The sequence below is a fragment of the Maniola jurtina genome, chromosome 3 (assembly GCF_905333055.1).
Source record: "Maniola jurtina chromosome 3, ilManJurt1.1, whole genome shotgun sequence".
NCBI lineage: Eukaryota > Metazoa > Arthropoda > Insecta > Lepidoptera > Nymphalidae > Maniola > Maniola jurtina.
This window is the reverse complement of record NC_060031.1, coordinates 9,839,917-9,859,733: the sequence shown is the minus strand read 5'-3', so window position 1 is coordinate 9,859,733 and position 19,817 is coordinate 9,839,917. Positions and strand designations below refer to the sequence as shown.

General features: G+C 37.8%; 1 protein-coding gene across 9 annotated transcripts in view; it reads right to left on the bottom strand.

Annotated features, from left to right (window-relative positions):
- The window catches only part of LOC123880983 (serine/threonine-protein kinase tousled-like 2), a 46,716-nt gene that overhangs the window by 26,271 nt on the left and 628 nt on the right, over nucleotides 1–19,817 (bottom strand). For 2 of the 9 annotated variants that reach the window (XM_045929450.1, XM_045929455.1), the window contains one exon: nucleotides 17,722–17,778. Coding sequence is in view for 4 of the 9 variants with exons in the window: in XM_045929448.1 (XP_045785404.1) it covers nucleotides 4,459–4,544; nucleotides 10,415–10,487 (159 nt within the window). In the remaining 5 variants the exon portion in view is untranslated. Of the gene's footprint in view, nucleotides 1–1,023; nucleotides 1,123–1,630; nucleotides 1,744–4,458; nucleotides 4,545–10,414; nucleotides 10,910–17,721; nucleotides 17,779–19,817 lie in introns of those variants that run through there. The other 7 variants (XM_045929446.1, XM_045929448.1, XM_045929445.1 and 4 more) reach the window with 7 other exon arrangements.

Below are 19,817 nucleotides of genomic sequence, written 5' to 3'. Positions count from 1 at the left end.
CTTAAAGTTTTGTGACTACTGCGCTCGAACAGTAATTTTGAACTTTCGATAAAATTTTAGTCATGTTCCATAATGCCTAGGTAAACCGTAAATTAAGCGATAAATTCTTGAGCTTATAGGTACTAAACACCAATAAAACAATATAAAAAAATCAAATAAAGAAAGAGAAAAAAAAAACCACCGACGGATGAAAATTATGAAATAATCATTAAAAAATTCATATCTCCTGAACTACTAAAAATTTCTGAACATACCATGGGGGGTGATTCGGATACCCCTTGATATAAGGTATTAAAATTTTTCTTTTAAACGTCACATCCCCGGGCAACCTGTATATATGTAAGTACATATACATACGACGGGTGTTTGGTTGGTGACAGATAGGTGCGGCGCGGTGCAGTGTCGGTGACCCCTCGGCCCCGCGACTAAGCCGCCTGCTACGCTCATCGAGGCCGTCCGCAAGTCGCAACATTCTAGCCTTTTTACGTATAAAAATACTACTTCACGTTTTGATAAAACCCAATTTGTCTTCAAACGATCTAATCTAAAAAACGTTCAGCACACGATATGGCTGAAACGCCTCGTGTTAAGCGATAAGAAAAACAACTGATAAAATTATAAATTTTTGATAACATACATACCTACGGCCTACCTACCTGATACTTTCACAAACATAATATTTTGATTAAACCGTGGTGTTACATTCTAGTTACAAACTTGAAAGCTATGAACTTGACACAAATATCAGTATGCCGACATAGCAAACAATATTTTCTATTGCAAATTGATAGTAGATAGGTACCTATTATATTGTCACAAAAAGTATCTCGTCACAATTGATATCAAGGTGACCAGGCGCCACGCAGTAAATGCACAGAGTTACTAAAGTCTAAATTTAGCGTATGTCATCATGCAATAGATAGTTGGACAATGCGAGACTCGCGTTTAGACAAAAAAAAATACTAACACGTCCGCAATGACGTGATTCGTTTGGTTGCAAATCCAAGAAAAGGCCAAACTCACCACCGTGTTGAAGTCGGTGACTCGGTGTGTTTCTACTAGTATCGCTTCTGCGCTCACCTGCAAACACGCGATCAATGCGCTCATGTACTAAGCCATACGTTTAGAAATCAGAAACCTCTCTTTGCTTTTAATTAAGAACGGTTTATAACTAGATTTGTTTATTTCGTGTTTATAAATTACGCGCGACCTTCTGATAGTTTTATTTTACTCATTTTCTATTTGTAATATTCTTCTAAATGTTGAGCTATTTTTATGAACGATTAAAACAACAAATTCTATTTTTTAAAGTAAATCGTCGAGCAAAGAAATATTTGTATTACGTAGGCACTTTGACGCTCTGATTCCGCTCAGTCAGGCAGTGAGAGCGCTCCAATCTGTTTGTAGGTTGATAAGTCACAAACGTACATTTACCGGCGAACTATTTGTGTCTGTCCGCCATCTTGTTTTCGAATGACGAAATGGCAGTCTCAACCTACATACGCAGATAATTATATTATTATTAAAAACTTAGAATGCTATGCCATAACAACCGATATGCATACACGTCTGTAAAAAAGAGTAGGTACATAACCCTATGAAATAGCTCGAATTGATGTTGATTACTCACTCTAAATAATTCCGATGAGCGAAAAGATTAACAACGATATAAATTAATAAGGTCATTTGAATAACCCATGAAGCAAAACAACAACGTATAAAACCAATGCCCTGGCGTGGCAAAATGACGCGTCAATAGGTCCAACAGAGGGGAGAATAAAAGAGGTGCGACGAGAGGGGCGGACGGAGGCGAGACACATAATGGAATTACATATCTACATCACTTACTTGGCCGAGACCACAATGTGTATATACAAGCTATCTAGATACATAAGCGGTGCGACACAGCGCAATGATCAGTCCGCGCGAGTAAGCGCAATAAAGGCTCAGGTGGGTCGAAAGAAGCTTGCATTTTCTGCATCACGAAGACTCTTCCGCTTTTCGAAACAAAGCCATGGGTTAGGTCATAGTAAATCAATGGTTAGATTTCTTAAGTTGATGCGAGCAAAGTATAAATTAAGTTAAGTACCATAAACATTTTAAGTTTTCAAAAAGGTGAGTCTTACCTTAACCAACAAACAAAATAAATTGCTACATAATCCGATTTTGATGATCAACATTCTACTATAGATAATAGTGTGTAAGTATGTAATTTTTGAATCAAATAAACTGTTCATTGAAAAGGTAAACTGAATTGTTCATCCCGATACTAGAGAAGAAAAATAGAAAGTAGAAGTTATACAAAAAAATATGTCTATGAAGGGACAACGTCAGAACTCAGAAGAGCTTGATTATTGAAATAGTTGATATGACCGCAAACTGCACAGTTACTTGAGCATAGTAATTGAAATAGGGTATGCTTTATTATGAATATAAGAGATAGGACAGAGTAAGGTGAATTTTTGTGTTTATTAAAATTCAATTTATGGATGAGATGAGAACTGCAAATATTTGGAGCGCTTAGAATGTTGTCAGTAAAAGGTGGCAAAAGGTTTGAGCATTTTTAAAAACCTGTAAAGGCTAAAACCGAAAACGTGGGATAGTAGATTATGTAAAATTGTACTGATAAGTGATAACACAGTGTCACAATCTCTTTAAGTGGTTTAACCATGGAATCTTAGAATAGGGATTGGCCTCCGTTGAAGCGCAGCGGAGACCAATCCTTAATCTAAGCATGAAATATTGTTTTCTGGGTGTAATAAATAATTTACTCAAAAATGGCTCTCTTTCGTTTAAAGGTCGCAGGTCACATGACTTCCCTTAGTTAATACCCCTTACAAGAATCGTGACATTTTACCAGTAACCCGCTATAATGTGAATGGTTACTCGAACCTGAATCGCAAGTAAAATATGTTAGCAAAAATACTAAAGTTGAGATAATATCAACACCTTTTTGTAGACATTATACTACAGAACAAGATCTGTCCGACTCCATTATAGCAGCGTTGCGAAGCGGCCATTTTCTTATGAACACGTAAGCGTGAGCCTGCTGACGTAGCTCAATGATACACGGCAATTGCCTCTGCGTAACGATAAACTGAACCAACACGCGAGCAGAGCGCACACGGCACGGGTAACGATGAGACAACAAAAGAATCGATCTGCAAACATTATGGCCCGCGCCATCTTCCATTTCTCGAAGTCGTTTTACAATTACTTCATTATAAGCTTTATAGAAACGAGCAGGGGAATGTTATTTAGACGTTGGCATTGATAAGGCAACTAATATAATTTATTTTACTAACAGGTATTCTGAGGACGAAAACAATAGTACTCTACTCACGCATACACGCTACGCAAAAAATAGATGTTTATTAATAGCACGCCGCTAGGTAAATTTGTTCTTTACGTAGGGGATTAGGTTGGTATTCTTCTCAAGGCAATTTGCAATACGTAGGTTTTTATTAAAGGCATCGATTATTGTAGAGTATTAATTAATAAGGACAAAATAGAGTTTAATGTTGACGTAAGTAAGCTATACTTTTTTATAATAAAACTGTAATGGGACGATTTCTGTAACATTAAATATATTTTGTTTTTAAGCTGAGGAAGCATTATGATAATTATATTTAAAAAAACTGTTTTGACCGCTATACTGGTAAATATAGAGGTCAAAACAGTTTTTTAAGGGTTCCGTACCTCAAAAGGAAAACCGGAACCTTTATAGGATCACTTTGTTGTCCGTCTGTCTGTCTGTCGGTCCGTCCGTCCGTCCGTCCGTCGTGTCTGTCAAGAAAACCTATAGGGTACTTCCCGTTGACCTAGAATAATGAAATTTGACAGGTAGGTAGATCTTATAGCACAAGTACAGGAATAAATCTGAAAACCGCGAAATTGTTGTTACATCATTAAAAAAATATTATGTGTTTCAATTTTCAAAGTAAGGTAACTATACCAAGTGGGGTATCATATGAAAGGGCTTTACCTGTACATTCTAAAACAGACTTTTATTTATTTTTATAGTATTTGATTTATCGTGCAAAATGATAGAAAAAATACCTGAGTACGGAACCCTCAGTGCGCGAGTCTGACTCGCACTTCGCCGGTTTTTTTAAATATTGTCTGTCTGTCGCGCGGTTCACGTTGAAAGTACTGAACAGATTTAAACGCAACTTAGCAAAATATATACATACCTACAGCTAATGTAGTAATGCTCCGGGTTAACATAATAGAATAGTTTTATCCGTCCGTTCGGGTTAGAGAATATAGTACTTCCTGTTGATTACTCGGTAACTCCGTCAAAAGATAACCGATTTTGACAATTCTTGTTCCTCATAAAGGTTGTACTATCAGATGGGTTCCATGTAATATTTATATCAAACAAATTATTTTTCCACATAAAGATCAATTTAGATTTAGGTACAATGCAAGCGGGATAGATACAAATTGGATGCTAACCTTGGCGCCTAGAAAGCGAGCCTCCAGCAGCTCCTGCTTGCGAGGATCCAGCGCCGCCTGGAAGTGCTCCATCTTGACGCCAGCGCCTAACAACAACAGATTAAACTCTATTACGCCCAACCTTAAATTAATTTAAGGTTATTAAATAGGTATAGCGTTACAATAAAACCAGTAATTAACCCGGCAAAAGTAGCTACGAGTAGTTATAAAAACATTAAAGCCCAATGTGAATCCAATCATAATATTATGTTTGATGATTTAAGAGCTGGTCTGTGTAGTGCTTAGCCCAAAAATTGGGGTTCAACATCCGTAGTACAGTCAACCAACCCAGCGTGTGTGATGATACTAATCCCACAGAGGTTACAGGTTGTGGTTATAGAATTTTATTCTCAAAAGAAATTATTAGACTTGCAACGAATATTCGGTTACTATTCGGTATTCGGCCTATTCGGCTGCTTTTATTATATTCGGCCGGATACCGAATATCTACATATTATTCGGCCGAATACCGAATACTTAAATAATATATTTTGTCATAGAGAAATAATTGGTAAAATGAAAAATTAAAATCGATTGATTACGAATATATTCATATTTTCATTTCTGTTATAATCATTTAAGTAGTCATTGGTGCATAACACAGGTACATATTATTATCATCTTCTGAATTGGAAAAATGGAGGATTCTATGTATTTGAATTATGTATTGTGGTAATCACAATTTAGAAGGGTAAGGTTCTCATTTCTTTTATAATCATTTATTAAGTAGTCACTGGTACATAAAACAGGCGAAACAATCACGTCTGTACAAGTTTTTGGCGCTAAAATCCAGCCGAATACTTGTGCCTAATATTCGGCTATTCGGTCAGGGGCCTCGCCGAATATTCGGTATTCGGTATACTGCCGAATATACTATTCGTTGCAAGTCTAGAAATTATACAAATTTCGGCAAAATTCTTTTTAATCTTCTGTCTGTTTGTCTGTCTGTCCGTCCGTCGTGTCTGTCAAGAAAACCTATAGGGTACTTCCCGTTGACCTAGAATCATGAAATTTGGCAGGTAGGTAGATCTTTTTGCACAAGTAAAGGAATAAAATCAGAAAACCGTGAATTTGTGGTTACATAGTTCAAAAAAAAAATTACATGTGTTTCAATTTTCAAAGTAAGATAACTATACCAAGTGCGGTATCATATGAAAGGGCTTTACTTGTACATTCTAAAACAGATTTTTATTTATTTTTAAGCAAAATAGTTTTTGATTTATCGTGCAAAATGTCGGAAAAATACCCGAGTACGGAACCCTCTGTGCTCGAATCTGACTCGCACTTGGCCGGTTTTTTTGCAGTCGGAGGACTTTCAAAATAGTTAGGTAAAATAGACGATGATTTATGAGAAAATTATAATTACTAATAGGTACGTTATGAATGAAGATCTGTTTACACTAACTTTTTGTATTTGCTGTAGGTTTTAATTATTGTTAACTAGCTGATGCCCGCAGCTTCGCCCGCGTGGATTGGTCAGATCCCCTGCAGCATCAGGATTGAGGAGTTGGACTCCAAATTTTTTATGAAACAATGTCGCAAAGTTCCTCTATCGATTAAAAAAGAAATGACGCAAATCGGTTCAGAAATATCGGAGATTTCGGTGTACATAGGTAGAAAAACACAACTCCCTTTTTGAAAGTCGGTTAAAAAAGTAGCCTATGTTACGCCCTGGTCAATCCTCTACTTGCCTGTGAAAGTCCCGTCAAAATCGGTTCAGCCGTTCCAAAGATTAGCCTTTTCAAACAGACAGACAGACAGACAGACAGACAGACAGACAAAAATTTTAAAAACGTGTGATTCAGTTATGGTACCGTTCAAATAACCATATGAGCTTAATATGAGGTAGTTATTTCGAAATTATTTCGAAATTACAGACAGACACTCCAATTTTATTTATTAGTATAGATAACTTGAAATTAAGGAGATTCAGCTAAGAAAAGATGTTCAGAAAATCCACCCATAGGGGGGAGAATGGGGTTGGACGATATGAAAGTCCTATGGGTTTAAAGTGAGAGACATTAATATCGGTATTTAGGTTAGTGATCTTAAATGATAATCTGTTATTCGAATGCTATCTTTAGGTGAAATGCGTCTGTCTGTCCGTCACATCTTCATCTCTCTGGGCTGATTTCTGCACTTAAACTTTTCCGTCTGTTGTGCGTGTCACAGCTTCCTATTTCTATAACTAACATACTAATTCTATGGATTTGGACGGGATCTAAAATCTAACATTCGTTTACGTAAGTATATTTTCAAAATACATACCTTTATGATTTTTATATTTACTAATTTATGATATCCACATCCCACATACCTACATTTATGTACAATAATATTTTTTACGCGACTGCGCAACGCAAAGGAGTGTTATGTGTTCATCAGTCTGTATATTTCTAAACATTAGGTATTTACTCAGGTATGTGGGTGGATAGAATACCTTGGAAGTTCCAGAAGTACATAATGGTAATTTTACCCTTATGTAATAACAATGTTTATGAAAAAGAATCGGTGAAATAGCAAGGGGGTGGGGGGTCGGGGTTTTGGCGCAGTATCTGGGGCAGACAGTGAGTTGGGAGAAGTTAGGTACGGTTATTTATATAGATATGTATGTATGTTCAATGTACATATTGATCGCCTCCCCGGGCCACTCGCCACTATGATCTCACCTCCATCCTCTGTGACTCCCTTCCCCCCTCGCACCCGCTACCTCATCACCCCTAAAGCCTATACCAACCCGAATGTCAAATCTAACCAAAGAGAACCATGAATGCATTTTTTTATCAATAAATAAATTCTTAAAAACCATCGATCAGACCTTCATCCATACAAATATTATAAATGTGAAAGTGTGTCTGTCTGTCTGTCTGTTACGTTTTCACGGCCCAACCGCTAAACCGATTTTAATGAAATTGGGTATAAACTTGGGATATATCCCGGGGAAGGACATAGGGTACTTTTTATCCCGGAAAATCCAAGAGTTCCTACGGAATTTAAAAAAATCGAATTCCACGCGGGCGAAGCTGCGGGCATCCCCTAGTATAATATAAACTTAAATTGCTGAAGGATCTGGAAGCCCAGCGTATTATTATTCCAAGAAAACTCCTACCATTATGAGATTAATGAAAAAGCATCACGATTCACGACCTCAGCAGTGAAGAATACGAAACAGTTGAAGTCATTTGAGTCAGTAAAATCCATCACACACGAGACATATTATTGATTTATTATGTAGTTATAATATAAAGTGTCTGTGTATCTGACTGCATGTCTACTCTCCATAGAAATGAATGGCGTCCAATTTATGATGCACCTATAGAATATATTATAGACTAGCCGATGCCCGCGACTTCGACCGCGTGGATTTAGGTTTTTCGAAATCCCGTGGAAACTCTTTGATTTTCCGAGATAAAAAGTAGCCTATGTGCTAATCCAGGATATTATCTATCTGCATTCCAAATTTCAACCAAATCCGTCCAGTAGTTTTTGCGTGAAGGAGGAACAAACATACACACAAACTTTCGCCTTTATAATATTAGTGTGATATAAAATAGTTAAGTGGTATGGCAGCTTTTTCGGAATCCGACTTGTTCGAGAGGTTGAAAGTCGTCGCACCAATCGGCGAAACGATTCATAGTGACTGAAACGAATGAGCTTTGAGATGTCTTCTTATACAAAATTCTTCAGTGCTAGAATGGTCTGAAGTTGCCAGACTAGCGACCTCGCACCAGAAAATGCAACTTTGGCAGGCTTGTGGGGACAAGGCGGAAAGACGTCATAAAATGAGATGGAGCCGCTGGATTCAGGTAGCGCAAGATAGTGGCGTGTGGGATTCCCTGCAAGAGACCTATGTCTAGCAGTGGAGTCTATCGGTTGACGATGATAATGGTACACTTTAATAAAGAAGAAAGACTTACACTGTACTTGACAATTACTTAGCTTTTGAGAATTTGTTTCCGAAGAATCAATTTGTAACATTCACCTCGAAAAATTTCATTTTTCTAACGAATTTGTTTTATTTCATTGAACATGTGCAATAAATTGAATTACATTACTTTATTTAATCACAGCTTACTTTTAGGGTTCCGTACCTCAAAAGGAAAAACGGAACCCTTATAGGATCACTTTGTTGTCGGTCTGTCTGTCACTTTGTTGTCGGTCTGTCTGTCACTTTGTTGTCTGTCTGTCTGTCCCTTTGTCGTGTCTGTTAAGAAAACGTACAGGGTACTTCCCGTTGATCTAGAACCATGAAAGACAGGTAGGCTTCTTATGGCACAAATAAAGGAAAAAATCCGAAAACCGTAAATTTGTGGTTACATCACAAAAAAAGTGTTCATAAACAAATAATTAGTATTTTCAATTTTCAAAGTACTTATAAGAAGTGGGGTATCACACGAAAGGGATTTACCTGTACAGTCTAAAACAGATTTTTGTTTATTTTTATCGTAGTCCTTCTGTCTGTTCGTCTGACGTGTCTGTCAAGAAAACCTATAGGGTATTTTCCATTGAGCCAGAATCATGAAATTTAGCAGGTAGGTAGATCCTATAGCACAAGGAAAGGGAAAAATTCAAAAACCGTGAAATTTATCGTTGTCCTTCTGTCTGTTCGTCTGACGTTTCTGTCAAGAAAACCTATAGGGTACTTTCCATTGAGCCAGAATCATGAAATTTAGCAGGTAGGTAGATCTTATAGCACAAGTAAAGGGAAAAATTCGAAAACCGTGAAATTATGGTTGAATCACAAAAAAAAAATGTGTTGCAATTATGATAACTATACCAAGTGGGGTATCATATGTAATTTACCTATATATTGTAAAACAGGTTTTTATTTATTTGTATGCATAATAGTTTTTGATGTATTATGCAAAATGTCGGAAAAATACCCGAGTACGGAACCTAGGTGCGCGAGTCTGACTCTCACTTGAACCACGGCAGAGGAATGTCATCGCCAGGCGCTTTAGAAACCGACACCGAATCAACAGCAAAAGAGGTCTCCGGCGATTTGGAACAGAGGTTCCTAAGATTATTGATTGAATCATTAAATGTAGTCTATTTCAGGCCCAATAATTCTTATCAAAATGTCGAATGTTTCTATGTTCATTATCTATAGTAACCAAAAGTTTTTTTAGGTAGGTAGGTACGTTGGGTAAGTTGGTTTTGATATGTCGGTTGTTGATTGATATTAAATTGGGATAAAGACTTTATCGTTGAACTCGAGGACCCAACTCCTCAACCCTGATGCAGTAAGGAATTGCATTCCTAAATCATGGTGATCCCACGGAATTTTAAAGAATAACCCATAATCTGTTTAAGTAAACGTTTTTACGGTACAGAGATAGGTACCTTGCATCCTGGGGACGGGCTACGATAGATAGGCTACTTTTTGTCCTGGAAAATCAAAATTTCCCACGGGATTTTTAAAAACCTAAAACCACGCGGGCGAAGCCGCGGTCGTCATCTAGTATTGAATAAAGATACTTTATCTAAAGCATGATTGATACAAGTCACAAGTAGGTAGGTGCCTAATTAGTAGACCGAGCAGAGAAAGTTATTATTATTAATTTTAAAAACATCCTTTCCCAGTTAAAATAGTCATTAAATAGGTAACAAATCATTAATGAATGAATAGAACCGAATAAAATATTAGGTACCGAATATAACTACATTTGGTAACATATAGGCCCCCTAGATAGGTATTTTAAAAGTCAGCATTTTATAATAATAATAATTAACACTAAGACCATAACAACCAAGTAAACAGCGTCGCGCGAAGCGATAATATAGATGACAGCTGAGCAGCTGTTTATTATGACAATGTTGTCGAGTTGCGAGTGGCAACCATGCCGAGTGCCGACAGCGCTGAGCGCATAACAGCCGCCGCCGCCGCACGCAGCGGACATGAACAGTGAATACCCACCCTTGCAGCGGGAGTTGCGCCGGCCGCGCTCGTTCGGACGATCGCTCATCGCAAACGACTCCTTGAAATGCATCTTCCGACTCCTCTCCGACAACCCTTCACATTCACGTGTACCATCAGCGCACCAGGACACAATCCGAACACTGACACCGATCCACCGTTTCAATTCTATTGACGTAGTCGACCGAAACGAGCGCTACGCGCTTTCGACGACACCGGTTCGACACCCCGACCGCGGCACAGAGATTAGAGCGAACAGTACGCGAATGTTTCATCAGGCGCGAACCGTGCGACAGTCGGCCTCGGGCGAGGACTGGCGCGTGATGCGAACGGCCGCCGTCGTCGCCTCCGCCGCGAGACCGGACCTCGCGTCTCGGGGCGAGGATGCGGGAATCGGCTTCGGCGCAATACCCGTCACGAAAATAATAGGAGCAGCGAGTGCACCTCAGCTCAGAGGCACAACCGACGCGACGCGGTCGGTGCGAGCGAGACGCGGATAAACACCAGACTGTTTACTTACGGTGTTCGAGAGCGGGGCGCCGGGCGCGGCGCGGGGGCGATCGCCTGCAATCCGCGCGCTGCAATTACTTACTTGCTTGTACTCCACATTTTATTCTAACATAGACTCATAGAGATAAACAAATAACCCTCAAGGAAAGCCTGCGCTCTTAAGCAATGGAATACTTTTTCATTCCTATACCACTAGAAGCAACTCTACAAATCCTACTCTACCGGGTAGAACAAAACGGTTGAGGGAGTAGGTATACCTAGGTCAGTTTTCTAAATAGGTACCTAATTCTTAGAATTTGAAAGCATATGATAAAGACTACCTTTTAACCTATGGTGCTACAATAACTAGAAAGGCTTGAAACCAGTGCAAACATTATCGAACCAATCACCGTAATAGGAACAGCTGTGGCAACAGTAGGTACTAATCAGAAACACAACATAGGTACGGCTCCCCCATCAAATATTACAATGATTATGTCACTGCTGAAGTTTGAGTCATTCTGTTGATATGTTGGAATAACGCTAGGTGAGGTGGGCTGTGCGTGTAAAATGGCTCGGTGGTAAGCAGTTGAACGATCAATCGTCGAGCCGTGCATCGAGCGGTGGTGACTGCATTCCGACGCCCAGCCTCGTCCCGCGAGGCCTCACCCCCCATCCTTCCGGCGCTAGCCACGTGACGCGCCGATTAGCCGTCGAGTGTGCCACCGCGACCAAAATAGAGCGCACGCATACAAATCTCGCATCTCGTTCTACTTCACTAAACTCTCACGCCTCTTTCAGTCTCTTGGCTAACTTTTGCCGACCGCGAACTAAACTAGCCTCGGAGTTCAACTGCAGAAAATATGTTTCATGTTAACTTTTTCACTGACGGAAAATCTCCGAATAGTCCGGCTATTTAGGCATAACTACTCGCATCTAATAAAAATGCAACAGTTTACAATAATACTAATCAAATAATGTACTAGATCTAGCCAAGGACGATTCCTACAAATCCGGTCGTATCAAGTTATTAGCAGAAGTTAAAAACATCCTACCTAATGAAACACAGGAAAAGGTCAAAAGTTAACTTCCAACAAAAGCTAGACTGTATAAGATTCATATCGACCGACCCATTACCGATATAGGTTTGTTTGACAGAAATAAAATAAAGCGAGGAAATAATGGCACGCACCCAAACGGCAACGAAGTCGAGTGGCGCGGAGTGCCTCGGGTCTCGACACGGCAATCCGCTCGGGACAGCCGTGAGCCGGCAGCAGCACGGCTCGAGAGTTCACGACACCTACTGTTACACAATATCCATGCGGATAATGTTACTAATACGGCATATTTGTAAAAGGAAATATTAGGTATAAACACACAATATTGCACTTGCAGAAGACGGTACACAAATACTGGCAATGTAGCAACTATTAAGCCGATCGATACAGCAGTTACGTGGCTAATTAATGAAGCGATGCATACCTACGTATAATATAATGTATGTATAATATAAGTAAATATTACATGATAGTAGCAAGTAGGTAGACAATAAACATTCAGTTTAAACTTCGATAACTGGGCGATTTCATTTGAAGGTTATATGTTTTAATGTAGGGTTAAAAATTGTCAGGAATCACGCAGGGTTACCGGTATTTAACAAGAAAAAGACGACAGGATCAATACAGGCTGCAAAATGTACACGTGATCGCGTCACTATATAACAACTCCTACCACCGACCGCACCCCCTTAACACCCACTATTACCTACTGCTCCCCCAAAGTCGTCACTAAAAGGCTTTTTTCCGTTTTCACTTAGGTATCTGGTATTATTTTCTGTAATTTATACTCATTTTTTTTTTTGTGTTTTAAGAAATTACATTTTTCATTTAAAATCGAAACACTGCCTGCAAACTCTGATGAAATCATAACGCATTGCACCGCAGAACCTGTTCCTGGGAGCTAACAACGACGATATGGGTGCATCCACCGCGCTCGCTTATAGGGAACCAACTTGCGAATTTGACAATGAGATTTCATAAATCTGCACAGTATACAAAAGGTAGGAATTTGCGATAGATATAGTAGGCAGTAGGTTACCTGATTTATCAGAAAGGACTGGGGTTTGTTTTAAGAGTCTTAAGACTTCAAGTGGACCAATCTTACTTGACTATTTATTAGAATTTTCTAACGTTTCCTAGAAAAATAGATTTTAGAGTCAAAATAATTTAATTAATAAATTGGCGCAGGTCAGTCAAATTGTCCGCGCCATTAGTGTGGCTCGTAAATAAGTGAAGAGAGGGTGGGAAAAACCTCCACTCGGTACAAAGGGTTTCATTGTAGGTAGGTATATTGCGAACCGACGGTTACGGTCGATAAGCGCCGAGTCCATGATAACCGCAAAGAGTAACACAAAAACCTAAGTCCTGAAAACAAAACACAAATTGTAGCTTTTCCGCGATCGAACCTATCTGATGAGGTTGCTAAAAGCGCAGTGATCAGAAATACAAGCATTGTTATTTTTGTGTTTTTATGGTTTTATTGTCGAATCAACCTTTTTTTGTTGGTATATAAAAAGGTTTTTCTTGAATTTCAAAACACTGACTACTCTTGCATTGCACTAGTACGGTATTCATTTTGTTTCTACTACTAACTTGAACTACATAGCTAACTTACCTAGTAACGAGAACATGTTATTTATTTTAAAAGCAACTAGATACGAGTACCTACGTAACATTCACAATGGCCACGTCTCGTTTCCTCTACTTTCTAGTTCCAACATTGCAGCGAATTGCGACAAAGTTAAAATAATAATATAGCCTTTACCTGTAGCTTCGCATGCGTGATACCTTCAATAAGACAGGTATTGACAGTGAAAAGAATCAAAGCAGCAAGACTGATGATGAAACTGAATAGGAACAGTAATTTTGGGTTTAGGTATATGAGAATCGGTGAGCGTAACGCTTTATTTTAAGAGAATTGTAGCTATTATGAGATTTTAATGAAAAGTAAATGAAGTTAAAAACGAGTCTGACTTTGAGTAACACAAGTAAAGTGAACTATCGAGATGAAACTATCAATAAACCGAACAGTAGTTGTATAGGTACCTATTTTAATATAGAGAAGCTGTGAGCCGTTCGCAGACCATATAGTCTGCAGACGAGCTGTCACTGAGACTGAATAGATACCCACGACATCAACTTTCTATTCGCAAGTCGACGTCGCTTGTTGTTTCTTTTTAGCAACGACCACTTTTTCACTTGGCTAAGCAGTGAAAAACAGATATATACCTACCTACCTACAGTCGGCTGAATCGTGGTGGCGAGTATCAGCGATGCGCACAAGACTATTTGCAACGGATGCAGCAAAATGAGCGGTTCAATGACCTCCAACGAGTCGGGTTTCACTCGTGCTTGTGGAGCGCCCAACCCAGTTCACTGGCCCTATTATAACTTAAATGTGCTATTCTGCTATTTCTAAATAAGATTATGCTGTTCTAGTGACAAAATGTCACATTGCTAACAATTCCCTCGCATGAAACTAAATTTAAACTCATTAAAAAGGTAGGTAATTACTGGTTATTAGGGTTCCGTTCCTAAAAAGGAAACAGGAACCCTTATAGGATCACTTCGTTGTCTGTCTGTCTGTCGTGACTGTCAAGAAAACCTATAGGGGTGCTTCCCGTTGACCTAGGAGCATCAAGTTTGGCAGGTAGATAGGTCTTATTTATAGCACAAGTAAAGGAAAAAATGCGAAAACCGTGAATTTGTGGTTACATCACAAAATAAAATTAAAATGACGTGGTCACGAACAAATAATAATATTTTCAAATTTCAAACTAAGATTAGGCTATACCAAGTGGGTTATCATATGAAAGGGCTTTACCTGTAGGTACATTCTAAAACAGATTTTTATCTCTTTAGTTTTTGATTTATCAAGCAAAATGACGAAAAAATACGACTGTAGTACGGAACCCTCGGTGCGCGAGTCTGACTCGATGATCGAGTAGATGCTTTACCAATACAATTTGTTATCAATTTTTCAGTCCTGATTAGCTTATCAACTTCAGATAAGGGTTAGATATTGTGAAAATAGCGATGAGAAAAAAGATTTAAAAAGTGTCATAGAATGAGCAGTCGTTTGCTTTTCTTAATAAAATCGGACACGCGGGCATAGCCGCCAGCAAAAGCTTGTTACTACTATAAAATGCTAAGCTCTTCCCCCAAGTTGTCATTGAACATCAAGGTCACAGGGGTGCGCATGTGCTGTACTTGATTTCAAAGAATAAAGATTTTCTTCTGCAGAATAAATAGATCTTTACACTATTGATATTACTTATCTACTCGCAATACAACGATATATCAAAAATTCATTCAACTTTTTAGGCGTGGTCTATTTTTATGGTGACTTGTTTCTTTTTCATGGTGTGTTGTATTGCAAAACTAAGCTACTACTTTTCCAAGACTCATTTGGTAAAACTATTGAATTACTCAGTGTTTTCCGAAACCTCAAGTTGACTCCGAAACATACGAGTAGTAACTATAACTAAGTTTATGCCTATGATATGATAGATGGTTTATATGCATAATATTATAGTGGTGAGTTTAATGAGTCCGTAATGCATGTTTTAGAAAGAAAAAGATAACACTTTAACTGTTTAAAACAGAGCAATAGATATATGGAATAGAGGTAGGTATGTACCTATACCCCGGCTCGTAAGTATAGGTTTTAACTTTCAAACATTTTTTAAAATTCTAATGAATATGTTTTTGTAATACACGGCCCGGAAAAACTGTTCAAAAATTTTAAAATACCTATTATGAACAAAAAAAAATTTCTGTGATGAGCTCACATAAGTTTAAAAACTTTTGATGTAGGTAGAGGTACCTATATTGTGTAAAGAAAACGATGAGACGAGAGAGCAATCAGACATAGAATTGGGAACGAGAGCCTGTGGGTGTCGGTCCTCGGCATCGATCCACGGGTTATGTACCGTTTTACATACTTCCTCGGCCCTCGCGAGTCGCGCGCTATGTAAAGATTCCACCGCGATGCGACAACGAATGCACATGCACCACATAGAATAAACAAGACCGGTACATAAGCGGTTGTTTCACGGCTCAAATTCCTTAGACTTCTCGAGCGCTCATTCGCCTTACATGTGGATATATGTATGTGTAGATACGTGATAGGCGGTCAAACTATAGCTCCTTTCATTACGGAAAACTTGAGAACGCTATATTAACTGCGCATCGTCTCGGCTCATTATACGTGGCATTTCTATAGGCATTACAAGTGAATAAATTATTGGATGTGCTACTTTCACGCGTCTGCTAAGTCGCACCACGCTTTAGTTCCGACAGGCATTTATTAGATCGATGTGCGCTACAGGGCACAGATTTGTGCCTATGTAGAATCTGCGAAGAGGGACCTATGTTTGATAAGTACTCGTTGTTGCGCCAAGTCTTAATCGGATAAGTAGACCAGTTGGGATGAATATTAAACAGTTAACTACAATAAGCGCTTCCGTACCCAAATACAACCCTACACTTTAAATTAATTGATCACATATTTAAGGCAGGTATACCTAACTACCTACGAAGATTATTTTGTATGAAAAATCCAAAATAAATGAGTATTGCCTAAGCAATATTCTAAGGTAATGTTCGCCATCAAAACTTAAAAATCTTAGCCTAGTCTGTGAATCTTAGCCAAGATGTTGCGGCAGGGTCGCCTGCTCAAAATATCTTCAGATCTTTAGAGTTTTCTATCTAAAAGGAAAATATAACTGACTGACTGACCTATCAAGCATATCTCAAACTACTGGACGGTTCAGGCTGAAAGACATGACGACGCGGAAGTTACGGGCATAAGCTATTTTAAACATATACATATATGTATATGAATTACTAATTAATATTGTTTCCATTAACGTCTAAACTATAAACACAACATACCTACTTATTATAAGGTATTAAGAATTTTATTTTGTATAGGTACATAATATTAGGTAATCAATAATCCTAATGTTTTAGTTTTTTAAAGAAAGCTACAAGTACTTAACAAATTATTAAAACATAGAAAGGAAGCTATTTACGACAGAGAACTTACTCTGTAGCTTCATTCAAATTCATTATAGGCAGGTAGGTACTTACCTACAATAAAATGCCTTCAGATGATTATCATGAGTTTAAATAAACAATTAGTTTTAATTATGTTTCATTTAAGTACTCAATATAGCCGCTACTCAACATAAATTCGCAAAGTTATTCTGTATGAGGAGACTATGGATCAATGAGTGGGTTGGAACAATCTAGAAATCTTTTATTGATTTGGCTGACGACTCATCTGTGACGCTGCTTTAACCACGTGACATTATGTCGAGTTGGAGGGATCCATCTAAAGCGTTATTATCCATTTAAGTGTATTGTATTAGTTTAACTCCAAGGGTGACGAGGGGAAATTGCATTTTTGATAACCTTGTCTATGTTACCTACAACCACCGCTCAATCCTGCATCGTAAATACTTGCGAAATATCTCATTTGAGTTACCCCTTGTAATTCGTTATATGTATTATAAATAGAGTAGCAGTATGCACACCTAATAAAGTAATAACACATTCTGTACTTTTTGCTAAGACCAGGTAAGAACACCAAGATGTCTCAAAAGATATTGTTAGTGTATCTTTTGCGCAAAAAAACAGCAATGGTACATAGAGTACCTAGTAGAGTACAGAAAAGCTTGCAACTTGCAGTAAACATGATTCACATTTTATTTATAGTTTTAATAAATTAGATAGTACATTTGATTGTTCACTTACCTGGGTATAGCACCTTTTCTGTCATGCCGACGAGTCTAAAGTGGTATCCATTGAATCCTGTAAACAAAGGGGAACCTTACTTTAATTTTATTTTTCTGCATTTCTATTTAAAAAATATTTAAAAATCTCGAGTACAGGTTAGCCATTCCAGATATTTTAAGTGTTGAAAATTTATTGATTGAAAATATCAAAATATCGTCACTTTTAATGCAATACATTTAAAAGCATAACAAAATCGATTATTTACGCTATACAAAGTCACTATCGTATAAAACCAGAAGTAATAAAAGCAGTTGTCCTTGAGTAAGTTAGGGTTGCATCGCAATTTGCACCTGTAGTGTGTTGATGTGGTGTGGCACCCACAGCAATAAACATTTCCAGTATTGCAAATAGAATTAAGTTTTGAAGTTTTGTATTAAAGGTTAATCCTAGAACTGTACAGTACTTAGGGTAGACGATTTACATCCTACGATCTTAGAGTGGGTTCTAGGGCACCCCAAAGTTTTTACGTCTTATAAAATGAAAACTATTAAGTTTTATTTTATTTTGAGATCCTAAATCAATTTAAAATATAATTAACTGTTGCCTTGATGCATACTGTACTCGTAAAGCCATGTTTCATCGCAGTACTAAATGCATTTGACATGCTTTAGATACTCTTTTAGGACAAAATTGAGCTCTTTCGAACCAGTTGTGCGATGACACACAGAATGTTATGAAGATATGTTTACGTTTTGAGCCGACCAGAATCAAACAACAATTTTCAAGCGCCAGGTTTTTGATTCAGTCAATGTTATCTCCATTCATAGCCATTGAAGGTCGACCAGAAGGAAACAAATCTTATTTAAGACTTTGTACCATTCAAATTCCTTTGTTTCTGACATATACATACACAGTTCGCCATAGGTCATAACATTTTCAGCAATCAAGCTTTTGTTGGAAACACAAAACTTAAGGCAAACACTCTGTCCAACTATTTCTTCATTGTAAAAATCACAGTGGATTCCAAAATATGGTTAGCAAAAACGAACATCTGACTCAAATGCGGCGCGGTTATTCAGTACAGTGCCACCAACTTACAGAATAAAAATTGTAGCCATATCTTTTAGGCTCTTTTTTATTTAATGATGCATGCAAACATTCCAGATACTTTTGACAGTGTGGTATAATACAAACAGAGATAATAAGTCACTTCATGCTCTAGAGTACCCCAGCAGCGGCCATGTAAGATTCTAGGATTAAGTATTAAAACAAATTATTAATAAGTATTAAAAGCTTTGATAGCCTAGCTGCTAGAGGTTAATACTTCAACCTTCTATTCAGAGGCAGGCCTATGTTCGACTCCAGGTATTTCTATATTTATCTTGGTACTGCTTAAATGCACCAATTTTAATATTGTTTTCATAACATAATCTAGATATTTTCAGGAAAGTTTTTATATATTATGCATAAAACATTAACTTATCATTCTTATATATGAATATTGAATTTATATACGTTAATTGTACATCAACTGTGATTCTTGGTACCTCCAATATCAATTTAACATCAACAGTTCCCGAGCCTCCATAACTTAGGCAGGCAGTGAGTAGTATTTGCAGCATCAGAATTAAGAAGTAAGTTAAATGCTTAAAGAGCACATAACTCTCAAAAGCTAAAGATGCATGTCCGGATTTAAATCCCTCACCTCTTAAATAGGAGGCCAATGTCTTAACCACTAGTTAGTTCAAATTCAAACAATGTCAATGTCATAGAGTTTTTTTAACTATTTAGGCTTGCATAAACTATTTGTATTCAATATACACTGGACATGTCATTCCAAACACTTACTTTTTCAAAAGTTGTAGCCTAGCTTATAACTTGATGGCTAATGATTAGGTTTGAAACACAATTTTTGTTTGGGATACCAGTCTAAGGTGAAATAGAGCTACCTGATTGTCATATTACTGTATAAAGATGCAGTACTGAACATGTACTGAACCTTTTTCATTTCATATAAAGTACAATCTCAATGTGTCAATTGTAAAACAATGATAAGTTGTAACCTTTAAGCTTACCTGCAACTAAAATAGATTATAGTTATAGTCATCCTGAGT